Source organism: Hemiscyllium ocellatum, chromosome 21, assembly GCF_020745735.1.
Source record: "Hemiscyllium ocellatum isolate sHemOce1 chromosome 21, sHemOce1.pat.X.cur, whole genome shotgun sequence".
Classification (NCBI taxonomy): domain Eukaryota; kingdom Metazoa; phylum Chordata; class Chondrichthyes; order Orectolobiformes; family Hemiscylliidae; genus Hemiscyllium; species Hemiscyllium ocellatum.
Genome location: NC_083421.1, coordinates 54,919,297 through 54,937,747, shown reverse-complemented (window position 1 = coordinate 54,937,747; position 18,451 = coordinate 54,919,297). Strand labels below are relative to the sequence as shown.

General features: G+C 38.1%; 1 protein-coding gene across 2 annotated transcripts in view; it reads right to left on the bottom strand.

The window, feature by feature from the left end:
- Positions 1-947: 947 nt before the first annotated feature.
- LOC132825893 (neuronal calcium sensor 1) overlaps positions 948-18,451 on the bottom strand; it is a 162,724-nt gene continuing 145,220 nt past the window's right edge. For both annotated transcript variants that reach the window (XM_060841503.1, XM_060841504.1), the window contains exons 4-9: positions 8,895-9,033; positions 7,941-8,019; positions 5,832-5,920; positions 3,246-3,323; positions 2,603-2,726; positions 948-1,399 (exon numbers count right to left, since the gene is read on the bottom strand). In XM_060841503.1, coding sequence (XP_060697486.1) covers positions 2,628-2,726; positions 3,246-3,323; positions 5,832-5,920; positions 7,941-8,019; positions 8,895-9,033 — 484 coding nt within the window. In that variant the 3' untranslated portion in view covers positions 948-1,399; positions 2,603-2,627. The remainder of the gene's footprint in view (positions 1,400-2,602; positions 2,727-3,245; positions 3,324-5,831; positions 5,921-7,940; positions 8,020-8,894; positions 9,034-18,451) is intronic.

Genomic DNA, 18,451 nt, shown 5'->3' with positions numbered 1-18,451 from the left:
TCAATTAGTTTTAGAAAGCTCAAAAACTTTTAAGGGACCAATAAATCTTTACTGATATGCACTTCACATATTCAATTCAGATCAATTATATCAACTCAGGACTTTTAATACATATGTAGATACTCCCTTTTTTAAAAGTTAGATTCTTGTAAACTGCACATGTTGTCAGTGCATAGCATTTCCTTACTGTCTAACTCATTGATAGCTATGAGACTTCCATTAATTCACAAACTGGGGAAAAAAAATTTCCTTCTAAATTTAAGAACGAGCAAAAACACATAATTGCCATAGGAGTTTAGACATGTGTATGACTGACAGGTCCTGACTTGTGTGAATAACACTGTACAAGTACTGTACCACGCATTAAGATACTAAATCAAATTAATTCTGTAACATGGTGACTTAAAGCCTCAAAACCAATACAGGTCAGATTAAGCTACAACCTCTTTCCATTAAATGTAACCATGATTATGTTATGTGCCATCCCTATTGAACTATGGTCAGCCCATTTCAGGTTATTTTTCTGCTGACCCATAAATGAAACATTAACTTATCATATTACAATCTAAAATATTACAACTGAGGATCTCAATTGTGTACAGCAAATAAAAAAAACATGTGAATTGCAAGGGCACAAGATTAGACAATAGCTTTTGTCCTGGATTTGTATTATTGCCCTATAATGCATTTCAAACTGCACATTACCCAGAGTTAAACAGTGTTTGAGAAGATATTAAATCAAGAAACTATCATAACTCGAACATTTGCAATGGTAAGAAATTGGCTCAGTTATGATACAACAGTTAGATATTCACAGTTCCTACAAGTTTGATTTAATTGCTGATAGGTACAAGTACAGTTTTGAAAACTAACATCCTCTTTGCCTCAAAATAAAAGACAGCACAAGAATACAATGCAATTTTGCGATTAAATAAATAATAAACATGATAAAACACATTTCACTTAAAGCACAAAACACACACAATTCTCACGTTGCAGTACTCTGCTGCTATGATTTTCTGACAATACAAGAACAGCAATTTCTTTTTTGTTCATTTAAAACAGTAATTGAGGCAGCCAATGCAGCCAAACAAAAATAACTTACAGCTAGAGCAATTTAATTCAGTCTAAAATTGTACAAAAAGGCAAATATCAATGCTCCTTTCGATCAAGTCTTTCCAAAAAAATGAGGTGTGTGTCTACTGCAGAGTTCTCAAGTGTAAAAAAAACATTTTGGGTTCTTAAGCTGAGATTGGCAAATGGAGACAAGCAAAAGAGCTCAGCTTGCACACACCCGTGCACTCCTGTTCACATCTGGGTGAAGGTGAGCGACTGCTGGACCATCGAGCTTCTGCACAGAACCGTTAAAATGGCACCAAAATGGTTCATCCCTGGACATCTGAAAAGGAAATGGATAAGTGTTCAGTACTGTAGATAGAACCACAACCGGCAGGGTCTATGGGCAGTTACTGATAGGATAATTGGGGCCAGTTTACATGCTCTTTTTTAATTTCCTATCCTGACCTGATTTTCTTACAAATTCCAGGTGCATACCCAGTCTGTCTTCAGTTAACTGATCTTGCACAAGGTGACAGTGAGCCTTTGAGTTAGGAAAAGAAATCAGATGGATTTTCTGCTTTGACTGTTATCCTGTAACCTCTGCTGGAATGAATGCACATTTGAGCAGGTGAGGATCATAAAGAATAATACTTCCACTCAAGCACAAAGATCGTGATACAGATATTCTAACAGCCAGATAGTTGATGCTGCAGTATAGGCTGGAGTTGCATGTTGGGACACAGCTGAATCCCTAATGCAACTTATTATATGGGAATTGACTGGGACATTGAAACATTCAATTGATAATTCTGCTGCATCTGTAACCCTCTGAAAAAGGCTCTTTAAGTCAAAGAGACTCTGAGGGCTTTGACTCATCTAAGCTTAATAGTTACCCAGGAAAAGTTACAGGATTAAAAACCTACTCTCATTCCTGTGTGACTTCAAGAGAACAACGAACTCACCATTGACGAGGTTCTCCCACAACCAGCACCATTATGGGGAGGCATTGGTTTATCGCAATACTATTAATCCAGAGACCTAGGTAGTATTCTGGGGACTCTGGTTTGAATCCCACATTGGCAGATGGTCAAATCTGAATTCCCTCATAGTCTGGAATTAAGAGTCTAATGTTGACCATGAAACCATTGTTGATTGTCAGAAAGATCCACCTTGTTCACTAATGTCTTTGAGACAAAAAAACTGACATTTTCACTTGGTCGGGCCCCATGTATGACTCCAGACCTACAGCAATGTAGTCGACTCTTATCAGCTATCTAGCTATTAAGGATGGGCAATAAATGCTGATTTAGCCAGCGATACCCACATCCTGAGAATTAATTTAAAAATCCCTGATCCCCTGACACCCCCACAGCCAGAGCCCACATCACTAATATAGTTTGAGTTATCAAAGGAGTAATCCTAATAATGGTATTAGGACATACTATTTTATATTCATAAAATTATACAGCAAGACTTTATCAATCTTTTATGGCAGAAAACATGTATATCTGTAATTTGAAGAACCAAGGCTATTGTAACCTACCATGGCACAAGGGTGGTTACAGGAACTATACCAGGCCATCATATAGAGAAAGCGCTTGGACGATGGATGGGTCTGCTTTCGATCCCTCTTGAAACTCCTGTAGGGTCAATTTTCCATCAGCATTCTGTAATACAGGTAACCAAAATTACTGAAATAAAAACAAAATATTATGGATGCTGGAGATTTGAAACAGAAACAAAGTGCTACAGAAAGAGTCAAATCAGACTCAAAACATTAACTCCCTTTCTCTCTCCATAGATTCTACCAGACTTGCTGAATTTCTCCATTACTTTGTTTTTATTTTAAACCAGAATTACTGAACTGCCATAAATGTAGGGAAAATATTAAAGCTCCCCAAAACCAACTGATAAGTGCAAATACAAGATTAAGTTTTAATTGGCAAAAACACTGTGGTACTCATTTTCAACTGTTCCATCTTGGCAGTGACATAGCGGAATGGGGCACATGGCAAGGAACCATCCAGTTGTCATTGCCATTCAATGGAATGCCAGTTGGGCAGACTCTGGAATGGCCAGTCAATGTAATCTATCAGGTAACAGTTCACTCTCTGAATTGAGAATTAGTCTTGTTTTAAATTCAGTTACGATTTAATTAAAACTGAAACAATACAAAATCTCATTACCTTGTCCATCATGGCAAAAATCCTATCCACTCGTTTCTCTGGTGTATTTTCCTCTTCAGGGAGTTCCACTGTATTACCCTAAGGGCCCAGAACATTACATCTTAAAAACTAAGAATGGCAAAAACTTTAATAAAAACCAACATTCTATATAATCTGACCTAAACACATGTTTATATACAAATCTAATTGGACCAGGAGCCACAATTACAGAATATATGTCAAAACTAATGTGTTCTTCAATGTTAATGAGTATGGTTGAGTCTGGCAATGGGAAAAGGGACTTAACCTGGTAAGGGGAAAAGAAGGTGGGCAGGCAGGTTGGGTCCTGGGCAGGAGAGGGGCTGTCATGTCATGGGTGTATAAGGGATCTGGTGAAGGTATGGTTTTCAGGAAGGTGTTGGATTTTTTGGGGACGGGAGAACAGGTAGTTGAACAGTTATTCAGGGATTATGAATTTAATAGTTTAACTTCCCATGATTAACTATTTAAATGAATACAATCAAAGGGTTTCAAGTGTAGGAGAACTGTCGAGCAGAATTCCCTCGACAATTCCTTTGAGAAATGGGAATTTTACAGTGCTTCTATGCACAACTCTTATCTATGCTGGAATACAACTATCTAGCAATTGGAAAATTTAGGGCAATATTACAAATCAACAATAATAAAGAAGAATGGAATAAAAGGTTCATTGTTTTGACTGCAGTGAACAAGGAAAATGTTCACAGAATGAGGGAGGTGAAACATAGGTGTTGAAGTAGGTATTTCAGCACTTCGTGCCTTCCCATTATTTTAGACTATAGCCTACATTTACCACAACACCATTCCCCTGCACAATTTTCCATATCCTTTTATGACATTACTACGTAAGAACGATAATTTAATTTGGTGTGGAGCATAATTCAAACAGAGATGTTCTCTACATATTCAGGAGTCTGGATATCCCCCTCTAAGTAAAAGATGCACGAGAGATGGGTTGGCTTTTGATTTTGTGCATTCTCTATAGTTCACTTCTAGTTTAAAGTGGATGAGGAAGTAGGTGAACTTTTTCATCTTCTTCTTGCAGGTAATTTTGCCCACTCTGCCATATTTGCCAACTAACGAGGCTAAAATTGCCTTTATTTTTGCTTCCAATTAAAATTATCATCAATAACTGCTACTGGGATCATCATAATCCTTACTGACTGAAACTTAAGGACAACCTCTTTTATTCAGCAGAAACTGCACATTTGATTCTTTATTCATCCTGATTCTGATTCTTTCATTTTCAATATGGCTATGTTTTAGTTTTATAAGAGTTTGCAATAGTTTATCTTGATTGAAGTTTACTTTTAAGGTTTAAAAAAACTTTTTGTGGGTTTGGAAGGTGCTAAGATCTTTGGTAAATTTATTCAGTGCATGTGGTAGATATTACAGACTGCTGCTATGAAGCATTAATGATGGATGGAATAGCTGTTTGTGGATGTGGTGCTAATCAAGCAGGCTGCTTTGTCCTGAATGGTGTCAAGTTTCTTCAGTGAAATTGGAGTTGCACTCATCCAAGCAATTGGGGAGCATTCCATCACACTCCTGACTTGTGCACTGTAAATGGTGGACAGGCTTTGGAGAGTCAGGAGATGATTATAGCATTCCTAACCTCTGATCTGTTTTTGTAGCCACTGTATTTATATGTTGAGCCCAGTTGAATGTCTGGACAATGGTAACCCTCAGAATGTTGATAACAGTAGATTCAGTGATGGTAACACCATTGAATGTCAATTGGCAGTGGTCAGATGCTCTCTTATCAGAGATGGTCACTGCCTGACATTTGTATGGTGTGAATGTTACTTGACACTACTCACCCCAGGCTTGAATATTGTCCAGGTCTTGTTTATTTGTACACTGGGGGAGTCGTGAATGGTGCTGAATATTGTGTAACCATTGGCGTACATCCCTGACCTTATGGTGGAGAGAAGGTGATTGATGAAGCATGGTTGGGCCTAGGACACCACCTGAGGAACTCCTGCAGAGATGTCTTGAACCTGAGATGATTGACCTCAAACCATCTTCCTATGCACCAGCTATGACTAACCAGCAGACAGTATTCCCCCAATTCCCATTGATTCCAGTTTTGCTAGGGCTCCGTGATGCCACCTTGATGTCAAACGCTGTCACTCTCACCGTACCTCATTGGGGTTTCAAATCAGCTGTGGTGCAATTCAAAGAAACAGTTTTTATTCTAAGCTTGATGCTGGAAACAATCTATACAATAGTATATTGCTTGTGCCTGCAAAGCCCATAGCCTGCCACATATATTCAGCACTCAAGATTTACTAAATTGGGTTTCCAAGAATAAAAATGTGCACAACCTTGGAAGGTTAAATCCTTATTTATAAGGGAACTGCCAGTATTTAAAAATAAAACTTCTCAATTTTAGGCACAGTAAAATGCATATAATATATACCTTATTTTGAAATTATTTTTAAAAATTAAGAGAAAATGTTCCTTGCATATCAAGAAACAGACTATTTCAAAAGAGAGAAAATATAGTTTATTTACAAAACTGGAAGACGAAAGTACAATTTATGTCGGTATTAATAAATTACTTACCACCATCTGATAAATAGCATCCACAATATCCAACATCTCATTCCTGGTGATGTAGCCGTCATTATCTAGGTCATACAATTTAAAAGCCCCTGAAACAACATGTCAAACATTACTGCATATTCAAAATTAATGCTCCCAGGCAGCCCACCAAAACCTAGTCTTTGATAATCATGTTCATGTTAACATCTCAACTACGATCTAACCAAAGCTGACATTTACTCTACAACCAATATTCCGCGAGGCACTATTAGACAAGACACATGTAGATGGAGAAGAAATATGTGGTTATAATTAGGATCTCAGTAATACAATGAAACAGTGAAATGTCTATGTTAAGTCCACTTATACTGTGAAATGATGCTGCAGGAGAACTCCAGATTATTTTCTTTTAAACTTAGGTTGTGTATAGACAGCATTTTAAGTGACAAAATTAAGTACAAATGGTTAGAAGGTCTGTGATTAGTTTGAGTTGTTGTGGTCTGTAATTATCTGAGTACAGTAATGTAGTGTAGTGTCTCTTCTTTTCTTTATTCATTGAAAGGATGAAATGCAGGCAAGGCCAACACTTATTGCCCAACTCAGGTTGTCATTGAGAAGTTGGTCGTGAGCTGCATTTTTGAAGTGCTGCAGTCCCAAAGTGTCGGCACACATACAGTGCTACTAAAGAATAATGTTCCAGGATTCTGACACACCAACAATTTAGGAATGATGATACAGAAAAAAAATCAGGATAGTGTGAGATTTAAAGGAGAACTTACAGATGTTTCCATGCATCTGCTGACCTTGTCTTTTTAGGTGGTAGATGTTATGGGTTTGGAAGGTGCTGGCAAAGGTGGATAGTACACACATGCTACAGTATGTTTGTGGTGAAGGGAATCAATTAAGGTAGTTAATAGAATGCCAATTAAGTGGGGTATATTGGTAAATTTCATGCATACAGTCAGTTTTGATATAACGCGATGGCTCCATTCTTGTGGGATCTCACGTTCTAAGAAAATCATACAATAAATGCGCCATTTAAACTAATGGGGTAGGAATCGCGTTATAGCCAATACAGGTTAAGACAGTTCACATTCTACAAATAATGGTCTAATTGTGTTAAAGCCAATTTGCGTTGAAGAAACACAAATCCAGGCAATGGAGAATTTTCAATCACACTCATAACTTTTGTCTTATAGATGGCAGAAAAGTTTTGGGGAGTTAGGAAATGAGTTACCTGCTGCAGAATTCCTAGCCTCTGGCCTACTCTTGTAGCCACAGTACTTATGAGACTGGGGTTCAGTTAAGTTTCTGGTCAATTGTAACTCCCAGGATGTTGACTGTAAAGGCTTCAGCAAAGGTCATGGCATTGAATGTAAAGGGAAAATAGTTAGCATGTCTTGTTGGAAATGGATATTTCCTCATATCTTTATGGTGTCAATAATACTTGCCATTTATCAGCATAAGCCTGAATATTGTTCAGGTCTTGCTGCAAGCAGACACGGACTGTTTTAGATAGCTGAGGATTTCCAAATGGTGCTGACTATTGTGCAATCATTGGGAGAATATCCCCATTTCTGACCTTATAATGGAAAGACAAAGTAGCTGAAGTTGATTAGGCTAAGTACAATGCCTTGAGGAATTTCTGCAGTGATGTTCTGGAACTGAGGTTGATTATTAGACTAATAATTCAGAGATTGATTGATAAACAAGAAAAGAAATGACCATAAACCTATTAAGAACGTCATAAAAATCCACTGGTACACTAATGTCCTTCAGGGAAGGAAATCTGGCATCTCCACCCCCTGACCAATACATCACTCCAGTCCCACAATAACTTGAATGACTCTTAATTGTCCTACCAAGTGGCCTAGTAAGCATTCAGTTGTACTAAGCTTTTCTCAGGATAGACAGTTAATGCGAATTATATTAGCTTTAAAATTATATGACAGTGGCTTTAGAAAGTGAAATATATTTCAAATTGCAGCACTAAAGTTTTTTTTCAAAAAACATTAAAACTCCACATTTGTTCAATTGTGTGCAATTAGTACTAAGAATTGAAGATGAAATGTTGAAGAAATGAAGACTAAACAAAATGAACAGAAAATTTGGGTCAAATGAGTTACTTACATCGTAGTTTCTCATCCAGAGTCCCTCTTGAAGTTACTGATAGCGCTTGGATGAATTCAGAGAACTCGATTTTTCCATCCTGAAATCCATTTAAAAATGCACCTTCATCAATTCATTTCTGAATTACTTTGGTTTTCAGCTTTATCTCAGTTGTAACGCTTTTGACCCTGATTCATAAGATTTTGAGTTTGAATCCTATTGCGGGATTTACAGAGTCATTGATCATACAGCATGGAATAAACCCTTTGGTCCAACTAGTGCACGCGACCATGTTTCCAAACTAAACTTGTCCCACTTGCCTGCATTTGGCCCATATCCCTCCAACCTTTTCTATTCAAGTACTTATTCAAATGTATTTTAAATGTTCTAACTGTACCTACACCCACTACTTCCTCTGGCAGTTCATTCCACAACAAACCATTCTCTGTGTAATTCAGCATACAATATACAGGCTGGCACTTTGATGTATTTATTTGTGAGTGTTGCCTTGTTGAGGGCACTGTCTTTTGAATGAGATGTTAAACTGATGTGCCATCATTTTGGATTTTAAACATAATGTCTGTTGCTGTAGCCAAAGCTCATTGAGCAATTTTCACATGCACTATTCAACCAGTTTGAAAATTATTCTTCAAGCCGCATTCAGTCACAATCCAAACAATATAAACTAGCTTTCCATTCTAAACACACATTTATTCAGCTCACTTCTAAACATGTCAACTGACACACTTACTGCTTTATTTGATAGTTTGTCCTATGTATTCATTAGCTTGTGGAGACAAGCCACATCATATTGATCTGAAATCCTGCAAGTAACTTGTTAATTTTAAGGATGTGCATTTCAGCTCAGCTTGAAGTGTGCACATTATTACAAGCTAAGTCTGCTTCTCTTGTGAAACTCCACTGAGGTAAAATTTATCTTCTTCAATGGTAGAATCTAGAAAACAAGCTACTCACTTTATTTTCATCAAACACATTGAAGACAAATGTAGCAAACTTGGTTGGGTCTCCACAGGGAAAGAATTGTTTGTAGATTTTCTGAAAGCCTGCTGCATCAAGCTGTCCACTGGGGCAGTCTTTAATGAAACCTTTGTACCTGTCAGACAAAATATTAATGAAGATTATTTTACCAGTAAACTTACAAATTAAAATGACACACTTCAAATAAAATTTTAATTTTAGAATTAAAGAACAGTGATATGTGAAAATAGCTTCAGAAATCATTTAATCATGGAATGATTAGAGCACAGAGGGAGGCCCACACGTTTGGCCCATCATGTCATGTCTGTGTCAGCTCTCTTAAGAGCTACTCAACAATCTCACCTATTTTTACTTGTAGCCCTATAATGCTCTCTCGTTGGTAACTCTCAAGAGAGCTGACGCAGACATTATAATGGAATTGCGCTTTGCAAACTACAACTAAATCAGCTTCCTCAGACTCTTATTTTGAAACCCCTAATCACATACTATATTATTTCTCATGTTGCCTTTGATTTACGATTCACCCATCAGGATAATCTGAGAAAGACTGAGTATGTTTCAGGGTCAAAGGTGGCAGCCTCGGGCTCTTCCATGATATTGCACAATAAGATAAAATTCCATTGTTCATAGGGGATGCATTTCCAACAAATATCATAATTGGTAGCTTTTACAAACAGTGAAAATGACCAACTGCACATGTACAATTCAGAAAGCATGCACAGTGTGCACATTTATTCTTGGAAAACTACAGATGAGTGAACATCAAAGTCACAGTGGTCAAAGGGATACTTAGTAAGTGTCCCACTTGTCAGTAAATTCATGAGGGGCAGGCATGCGAACAGTGGGACTTTACTGCATAACGTGAACAAGGTTCACTTACCATCTATTGCACTAACTCTGGAAAGGCCTAAAGACTGCTTTTGGCCTAAAAGGTGCTAAGTCAACCATGAAAGAGGAAGGTGTGTCAAAGATTTGAACAATTGGTGAAGCCAGTAAGTTCTCTCACACTGCTGCTTTGCAGTAAACACCACAAGTGGCATTCTCCACTAACAGGATATTGCTGCCAAGCCAAAAACAATGGTCTGCATATCACACAAATCAGTAATATGGTATATGAACTTCAGTTCAGATTTCCAGCATTTGCAATATTTTGCTTTTCTATGAATTTCAGTGCTGGTGTGAGACCAGGAATGTTAGCTCTATATTCCAATGACTGGCGGACTGTACCAACTACTCCTTCGACTGTTTACAGCAGGATGTATGCCAGCATTGCTCCCAATATTAGATGTGGTTTTGCTATTGGACAGCAGGTGCAAAATAACTCTTAATACACTTAGAATTACACTGAAAAACAATTTAAGATTATCAGTTTGGTTCACAATGTGATTAATTTGCTATATTTATTCACACACAGGACCACATTCTTTGCATAGAAAAAGAATAGGTCAACACATTGTACCTTTTTCACTGAGTAAAGGTCTATGAAAACAACCAATTCTTGCTGCATTCCTATGGCAATGCCTTAAATCGTCAGCTTATCTACTGGGTCTGAATTTAATCAGTTAACTAAGGCAGTTGAGAGATCCTGCTGCATCTCTCTATATAACTCGTTCTGCTATAACACACGTTTCGTTAATGCGAATTTGCGATAACATGATTGACGAATTGGCTACAGTTTCTACAGGGGGACCTTTAAAACCATGTATTGGTTAAAAGGCGATTCCGGCACCATTAGTTTAAATGGTTCTCGATTTTCTTATGACATGGGGTTGCACAAGAATGAAATTACTATGTTATAAAGGAATCAACTGTACCAAACATAGTTCAACTCTTTCTTCATGTTGTATAAATTGCAGCTTTCTTTCAAGGTTGGTTTTTTCTTGCACTTCAATCCCAATGACATTTTTTTTATTTTAACATGTACTAGTAAACTGGCAAAACTAGTTAGTTCTCTTAGACTGCTACTTTGTAGTAAACACACAAATGACATTCTCTACTAAGATGGAAAGAAACGTGAATGTAACAAAACAGATGTTAAATATTCTATGATTTCATGGGATAGTGTCTTAGGAAAGATAAAACTTGGGGGTGATTGAGGAAGGAGCAGGATGTCATGGAAGAACAATTCGCTTGGAATGCTGACAGGGCAGGGATGATATGTTTGGTGTTGCCATCATGCTAGAGATGGAAGGAATAGCAGAGGATGATCCTTTATTTGTGGAGCCAGATGGGATGGAGAGTTCATGCTCAGGGAAGGGTGAGGGCAAAAATACAGGAAATGGTTTGAAAACAGTCAAGAGTCCTGACACCCATGGCTTTGAGTTCTTCTTCCACTGCCTTCACATCTGTGTCTACATTTTTGGATAGGAATCTCTCCTTCCCTTTCACTCACCTCCAGTATCATCATTCAGATAAAATTTGTAAATTTTTAATTATAATAGGAGAAATATTTATTTTTGAAATAAGACCTTCACTAAAACATTTTCCCCTTTTCCACTGATCTGGTCTAAATGAGTCACTTTAAGTTTTGGATTCAGTAAGCAAAGCTTTATTTAAGCATATGCTGGGAACAACTTTCTCCTTATTATCCAAGATAGCTTCCTCCAAAGTACAAAGGTTTCAGCAAAGTCTATAATTCTCAACTTAATTCTTGTCTCAATCTCATCCGTAAGGCTGTTGCTTCCTATGGGAACTTGATAATTGTTACAACTTGCATTCTTAGTGAGGTTCCAGAGGAAAGGAACCATATGCTGTCATTCCTACAATATTGGCAACATTTCCCATCATGTTTCAAGAAAACACTCATAACTATTCTAAAGCTATCATCATACTTTTAAATATCAATCTTAATCAATTTTCCCAAATGGTCTTGCTTCATCTACTACAAGTATTGACTCTAGGCACTGTTCCACTTGATATCTAAAGACATAATAGGGGAACTCTGACTCTTCTCACTCAGTATCACATGAGAATGTTTCAATAGTGTCATAGAGTTATTCAGCACAGCAACAGATCCTTCAGTCTAACACGTCCGCGCCAAGGGACATTCCAATCTGGCCTAATCCCAATTGGCAGCATTTGACCCATATTCCCTTGAACTCTTCCTATTCATATACCCATTCAGGTGTCTTTTCAATGTTGTAATTGTACTCAACTCCACCACTTCCTCTGGCAGCTCATTCCATACATGCACCACCCTGTGTGTGAAATGGTTACCCTTCAGGTCATTTTTAAATTTTTCGCCTCTCTCCTTAAACCTATGCCGTCTAGCTTTGAACTCCCCTACCCTGAGTAAAAGACCATGTCCATTCACCCTATATATGCCCATTATGATTTTATAAACCTATGGTCACCCATCAGCCTCCGATGCCCCAGGGAAGATAACTGCAGCCTATTCAGCCTCTCCCCAAAGCTCAAACTTTCCAGTCTTGGCAATAACCTTGTAATTTTTTCTGTACCCTGCTCAAGCTTTACACTAAGGATTTACAGATCAATAAGTCTGATCTCCATTATGAGCCAGTCTTCTGTGACCATCAAGTCCCGAGTTGGAGCTTGAACTCAGAGATTCTGACCCTGGGATTTGAGACACTACAGCTTGTTACTTTGTTAACAATGGCAACGATTGGGGGGTGGCACATTAGCACTGTGATTAGCACTGCTTCCTCACAGCGCCAGGGACATAGATTCAATTCTAGCCTCGGGTGATGGTCTGTGTGGAGTTCACACATTCTCCCCGTGTCTGCGTGCGTTTTGTCTGGGTGGTCTGGTTTCCCCCCACAATCCAAAGATGTGCAGGTTAGGTGGATTGGCCACAGGAAATGCAGGCTACAGGTTCAGGGTGGGTTGCTCTTTGGGGGATTGCTGCAGACTTGATGGGCTGAATGGCTCTTAATAAATTGTAAGGAGTCTATGTTTTCCATATCCAACCTGTTGTTTAGTTGCAGCTTATACAAGTTAGATAACTCCAATTGAAATGTGATGAATGAACTTGCACAAGTGTCCCACAACACCAAAGCAATCAAATTACTATGAACACAAGCCAGTACCATGCAAACAGTCCCAACTGTATTAGGAGACCAGTTACAATAGCTTTTAATGTTATCTCTGATCCTATTTGGTCTCTTAAGCTTACAAGCTTCCCCAGTCTCTTAGAGGTTTTACAGAGTTATTCTCTCTCTCTCTTTCTTTTCGTCCTCCCCCACCTTCCCCCTGGAATGAAATTGATTTTTGTCAGAACGATGAAAGGAGCTTTCCTTTTAAGCTTATGAACACTGCTGTGATGAGTCAGCAGCTGAAACAAAATACAAAGACCTTCACTCAATTCAAAAGACAGACCAATGCCTGGGGAATAACTCTGCACTATCTGTACACAGAGACACTGCAACTGTGGAACCAACAGAAAAACTATTTATACAAAGGAATTGCACCAAAGTCAGAACTGAGAGATGGGAACAAAGATGCAGGTTTCTGTTAAAACCATCAGACAGAAATACATAATAGAAAAAAGTAATTAAAACAATTAACAGCTTGTCCTAATCCCCAGCCCTGAATATCACTCTCACCAAAAATCCCCATCCTGATCCAATCCCCTCCCTCTCCACTGATCCAATTACTTACCTTCTCTCCTTAATCTTTTACATTTACCTTTTTTTCCATGTTAGAATGCACACTGAGAATGACAATCATCTAGGCAATAATGCAGTCAAATGTCCCAATTAATATTTCTTAGAGCGATGAACCATTTATCACAAAGTTGTTTATTACTTTACGAACTTCTACTGCATGACAGCTACCAATATTGTTCACAGAAGATCAAATAAAGATGTTTTAAATAGTGTTGCATGTAAGAAAAGCATTAGGATCATGTGAAAAGGACTGGCTTTGGCACAGATTCCATTTCAACTCTATTATCCTTCAATATTTACCCACACTTCTGCCATATTACACTTTTTGGAACCCAACATTCACATAACAACAGTCTTACACGGTACTTGTAAGAAACTACGTCAGTGTTGTCTTACAAGCAGGCATTACAAAAACTGATGCTGTGATTATCCACCAGTAGTTTCATTAAATTGGTCATATAGTTTAGTTGTCAGATGCCAGGTTCCCAAGAAAGTTGTCTCTTTCCAGTTTAATTTGGGAAGATACATGATATGAGGACAAAAGCAGCACTTCAACAGATATGTAGAATGCCATCATCAAAAAAACATACATTGATCTCCTTGGAGACCATTGCCCTGGACAAAACCAGATGAGGATAAAGTCTGTGGGAAGAATTCCAGCATTTTGAGATTCAATAATGCCAAGTCAAAGAGGAAAAGTGAAAGCAGCAAAAAGCACTATTAATGACTTGAGATAATTATACATGTCCAGACAACCCATGTGACAATAAAAACTTGATGCACCATGAAGACTGACAGATTCCAAACTGGCCTCATTAGCCACTTAGGACCTACGAGCGATAGCCAAGAATATGCGATAATAAATACCAATTGTCAGTGATGTTAAACGTGTGTCACTCAATCAAGCAACATTATAATCCCCACTCGATTTTCCTAGTCATGACTAACTTATCATGTGTTTCCACATTGTTTGGCTATGTGTGTGTGTATATGAATGTATAAATGTGTGTGTGTGTGTGTGTATATATATATAAATAATTTTAACCATAAACACATAATTTACTTAACTTTCATCCTTTCAACAGTATATGACATTGCTGCCTTTTCTAACTTCAGCTATCAGATCAATTCTTTTTGACAGTCTTAGAAATAAATCTTCTATTTATTCCTTGTCATGCTGTGCTCCCTGCAGCTAAGTTTTATTTCTGCTGTTTAAACATGAGTTTTGTTTAAAGTTTACCTAAGTTTGTCAAATGCTACTCTAGACTTTACTTCTTTTAAGAAAATAAATTCAAACTGTGCTGGCCATACAGTTCCTTGATAGCAACCTGCTCCAAATTTCAGTAAAGTCATGGTTGATCTAAAACAACGCCACACTCCTAAACAAAATACATATTCACTTTTTTCTCTTGTGATCAAAGATCTATCAACATTAGTCTTGAAGTACTTAATCACTGACAATTATAAATATTCGTAATCCAGAGTGAAGAAATTTCTCCTCATCTTAACTCTAAATTCCTGATCCTTTATTCTGACAGTTCAACTTTACAGTAAAGTAAAACAACTACTCAGCGTCCACCCTATCAAGCCCTTGAAGAGTTTGATACTTTTCAATGAAACAACCTCTTGTTCTTCCGAATTACTCGGGACAAATGCCCAGTCTATGCAATCTCTCCTCATCATCCCATCCCTGGAATCAGTTCAGTGGACTTTCAATGGTTCTCATCAAAGGGAACCATATATCCTTCCCATACATAAGGTGACCACCAGTTCCAAATAGACCTTCAAATCTAGTCAGTATCACATTGTTAGCTGTGGAAACTTGCAGTGCACAAAGTGGATGAATATATTTTCTATATTACAATGGTGACTACACCTCAAATGTACTTAATTGGCTGTAAAATGCATTGTGCCATTCTAATATTGTGAAATGCACTATGTGAATGCAAATATTTTGTTTCTTTCCTTTCATGTGCAATCTCAGCAAAGTTCTTCATAAATTCAGCAAAACTACCTCAATCTCAAGCAGCAAACACTTAACATAAAAGGCTAATATAACATTTATCTTCCTAATTACATGTTGTAGCTGCTTGTTAAATTTCTGATTAATGTCAAGCAATATCCTATTCTCTCTGCAGCAGGCACCTTGCAAGAAAAGTGCAATTCTCCCTAGACCGTAAGACATAGGAACAGAAATTAGTCCATTCAGCCCATTGAGCCCGCTCTGCCATTCAATCATGGTTGATAGGTTTCTCCCACATTCTCCCCGTTACCCTTGATACTCAAGAACCTGCCTATCTCAGTCTTAAATCTACCCAATGACCTGTGGCAATGAATTCCATTGATTCACCACTCTCTGGCTGAAGACGTTTCTCCTTATCTCCATTCTAAAAGGTCTTTCCTTTATTCTAAGGCTATGCCCTTGGGTTCTCTCTTCTCCAATCAACGGAAACATTTTCCCAACATCTACTGTGTCCAGGCCATTCAGTATTCTGTATGTTTCAATTAGATATTCCCTCATTCTTCTGAACTCTATCAAGTATAAACCCAGAGTCCTCAGACTTTCCTTAAAGTTAAGCCTTTCATTTCTGGGACCATATTCATGAATCTCCTCTGACCATGCTCCAGGGCCAATGGACCCTTCCTGAGATATGGGACCCAAAACTGCATACAATACTCCAAATATGGTCTGACCAGAGCTTTATAGAGCCTCAGACTTACACCCCTGCTTTTATAATCAAGTCCTCTCTAAATAAATGTCATCATTGCACTTGCTTTCCTAACTACTGATTCAACCTACAAGGTTACCTTGAGAGAGTCCTCGACTAGAACTCCCAAGTCTCTTTGTACTTTGGACTTGTAAATATTATCACCATTTAGAAAACACTCCATGCCTCTATTCTTCCTACCAAAGTGCATGTCCTCACACTTTCCTATGTTGTATTGCATCTGCCACTTCTTTGCCCACTCTTTTAACTGTCCAAATCCTTCTGCAGAATCCCCGCCTCCTCCCTGTCCCTCCACCTATTTTTTAAAGTCTGTAAACTTAGCCAGAATGCCCTCAGTTCCTTCATCTAGTTTGCTAATGTATAAAATGAAAAGTCGTGCTCCCAGAACTGAGTTTTGCAGAACAACTTGTCACCAGCTGCCATTCTGAGAAGGACCCTTTTATCCCCACTTTCTGCCAGACAGCCAAGCTTTTACCTATCCTAGCACACTATCTTTGACACTATGGGCCCTTATCTTACTCAGGAGCCTTCTGAGCATTTGTCAAAGGCTGTCTTAAGTCCAGATAGGTAACATGTGTTGGCTCTCCTTGTCTAACCTGCTCATTACTTCCTCAAAGTTACAGTGAATAAACTTCTGACTTTTAGAGCTTCTTCCAGCCATCACCTAAAAGTTAGCTTATCCAATTTGCAGGTCCCTCCTACTATATCCAGTATTTTGGAATAACTAAAACCCCAACCCCCAAATTTCTAACTAACCACAAAGACAGAACGAGGTGAGAGAAAGAAAGAGAAAGAGTGAGCAAAATAGAAAAACAAGATTAACCAGGAATGGGAAAGACAAAACATAACAATCCACATCAAAGCAAATACTCCTTTCAATGGTATTTGAAGCAGAGGCAAGCTGAGATGGCACTGAGTTGGTTTGTGGTTGTACTGGCCATTTATACCAAGAGCTGAAGTTTACTGGCTCCATTCTCAAGTATGGACTGCTTCCATTCTTACTTAAAGGTAACAGTAAACTGCTAATAAGACTGAAAAGAAAAGATTTTAGTGAAAACTTTCTGATCAATCACATATGTGTTAAACCCAGGCATGAGGAGTTCTGATATTCCAAATTAAAAACCCCGATATTATGAGCAAAGCATAATATTTCTTGTGAATTAGTAATGTGAACACATCTTGGTTCAAGTTTACTACAAAGGTACAATGTAACTGTTTATCTCTGTCTCAAATACATTACTGGGCACGGAATCTATGGAAGTAGACATTGAAGTTTGATCCAGTTGCTAGAGCTTCATGTATCAACATTTACTGCTCTTTTCACAGATGCAGGTCTCATTTTAAAGGAAGTTAAAAATAAAATAAATCTCCCCCTAAAAGAAGTGATTTTCACTAGAGTCGAATTCTACATGTGCCTGCTGCGATATCAGGTCTTCGTAGTTTGCACATCCTTCACATCCAAACCCACATAGAAAATCCTGGAAAGCTATTTAATTGTAACATCTCACCCTGCCCACAAACATGCATACTTTAATCTCTTTGGATAGCTATCAGCAGAGAGTATTTTGCCTGACATTTTCATCCTGTTTTTTTAAACCTGATTGACCAAAATGTTGGCACTCTTTTGTTATTTAGCTAAGTTGAGAGCAAATCGGCTAAAATTTATAATGTGCCATTCATGGCCTTACGATTTTCCAAATAACAATGAGATAATGACAAAATAATCTGATTCAGTAGTGTTTATTAAGCACTAAATGTTCCTGTTCTTCATAATATTGCTGTAGCACATTTTAACTAGGAGAAAGTGAGGACTGCAGATGCTGCAGATCAGAGTCGAGAGTGGGGTGCTGGAAAAACACAGCAGGTCAGGCAGCATCCGAACAGCAGGGGAATTGATGTTTCGGGCAAGAGCCCTTCATCAGGAATTTTAAGTCCATCTAAATGGCTGGAGCTCTGTTTAAGAATCCTACTGAGAAAGGACCACTGCCACCACAATATTCTCTCAATACTCTACTGAAATGTCATCCTTGATTTTGTGCTGCAGTCTCTCAGGTACAACTACAACCTTTTGTCTCAGCACACAGCCATGACCGATAGTCTGATAGTATGGTAGCAGGGGAACATGGCTTTGATGGATACACTCACCAACCTGGATGAGAATGTCAGTACTCAGTGCCTC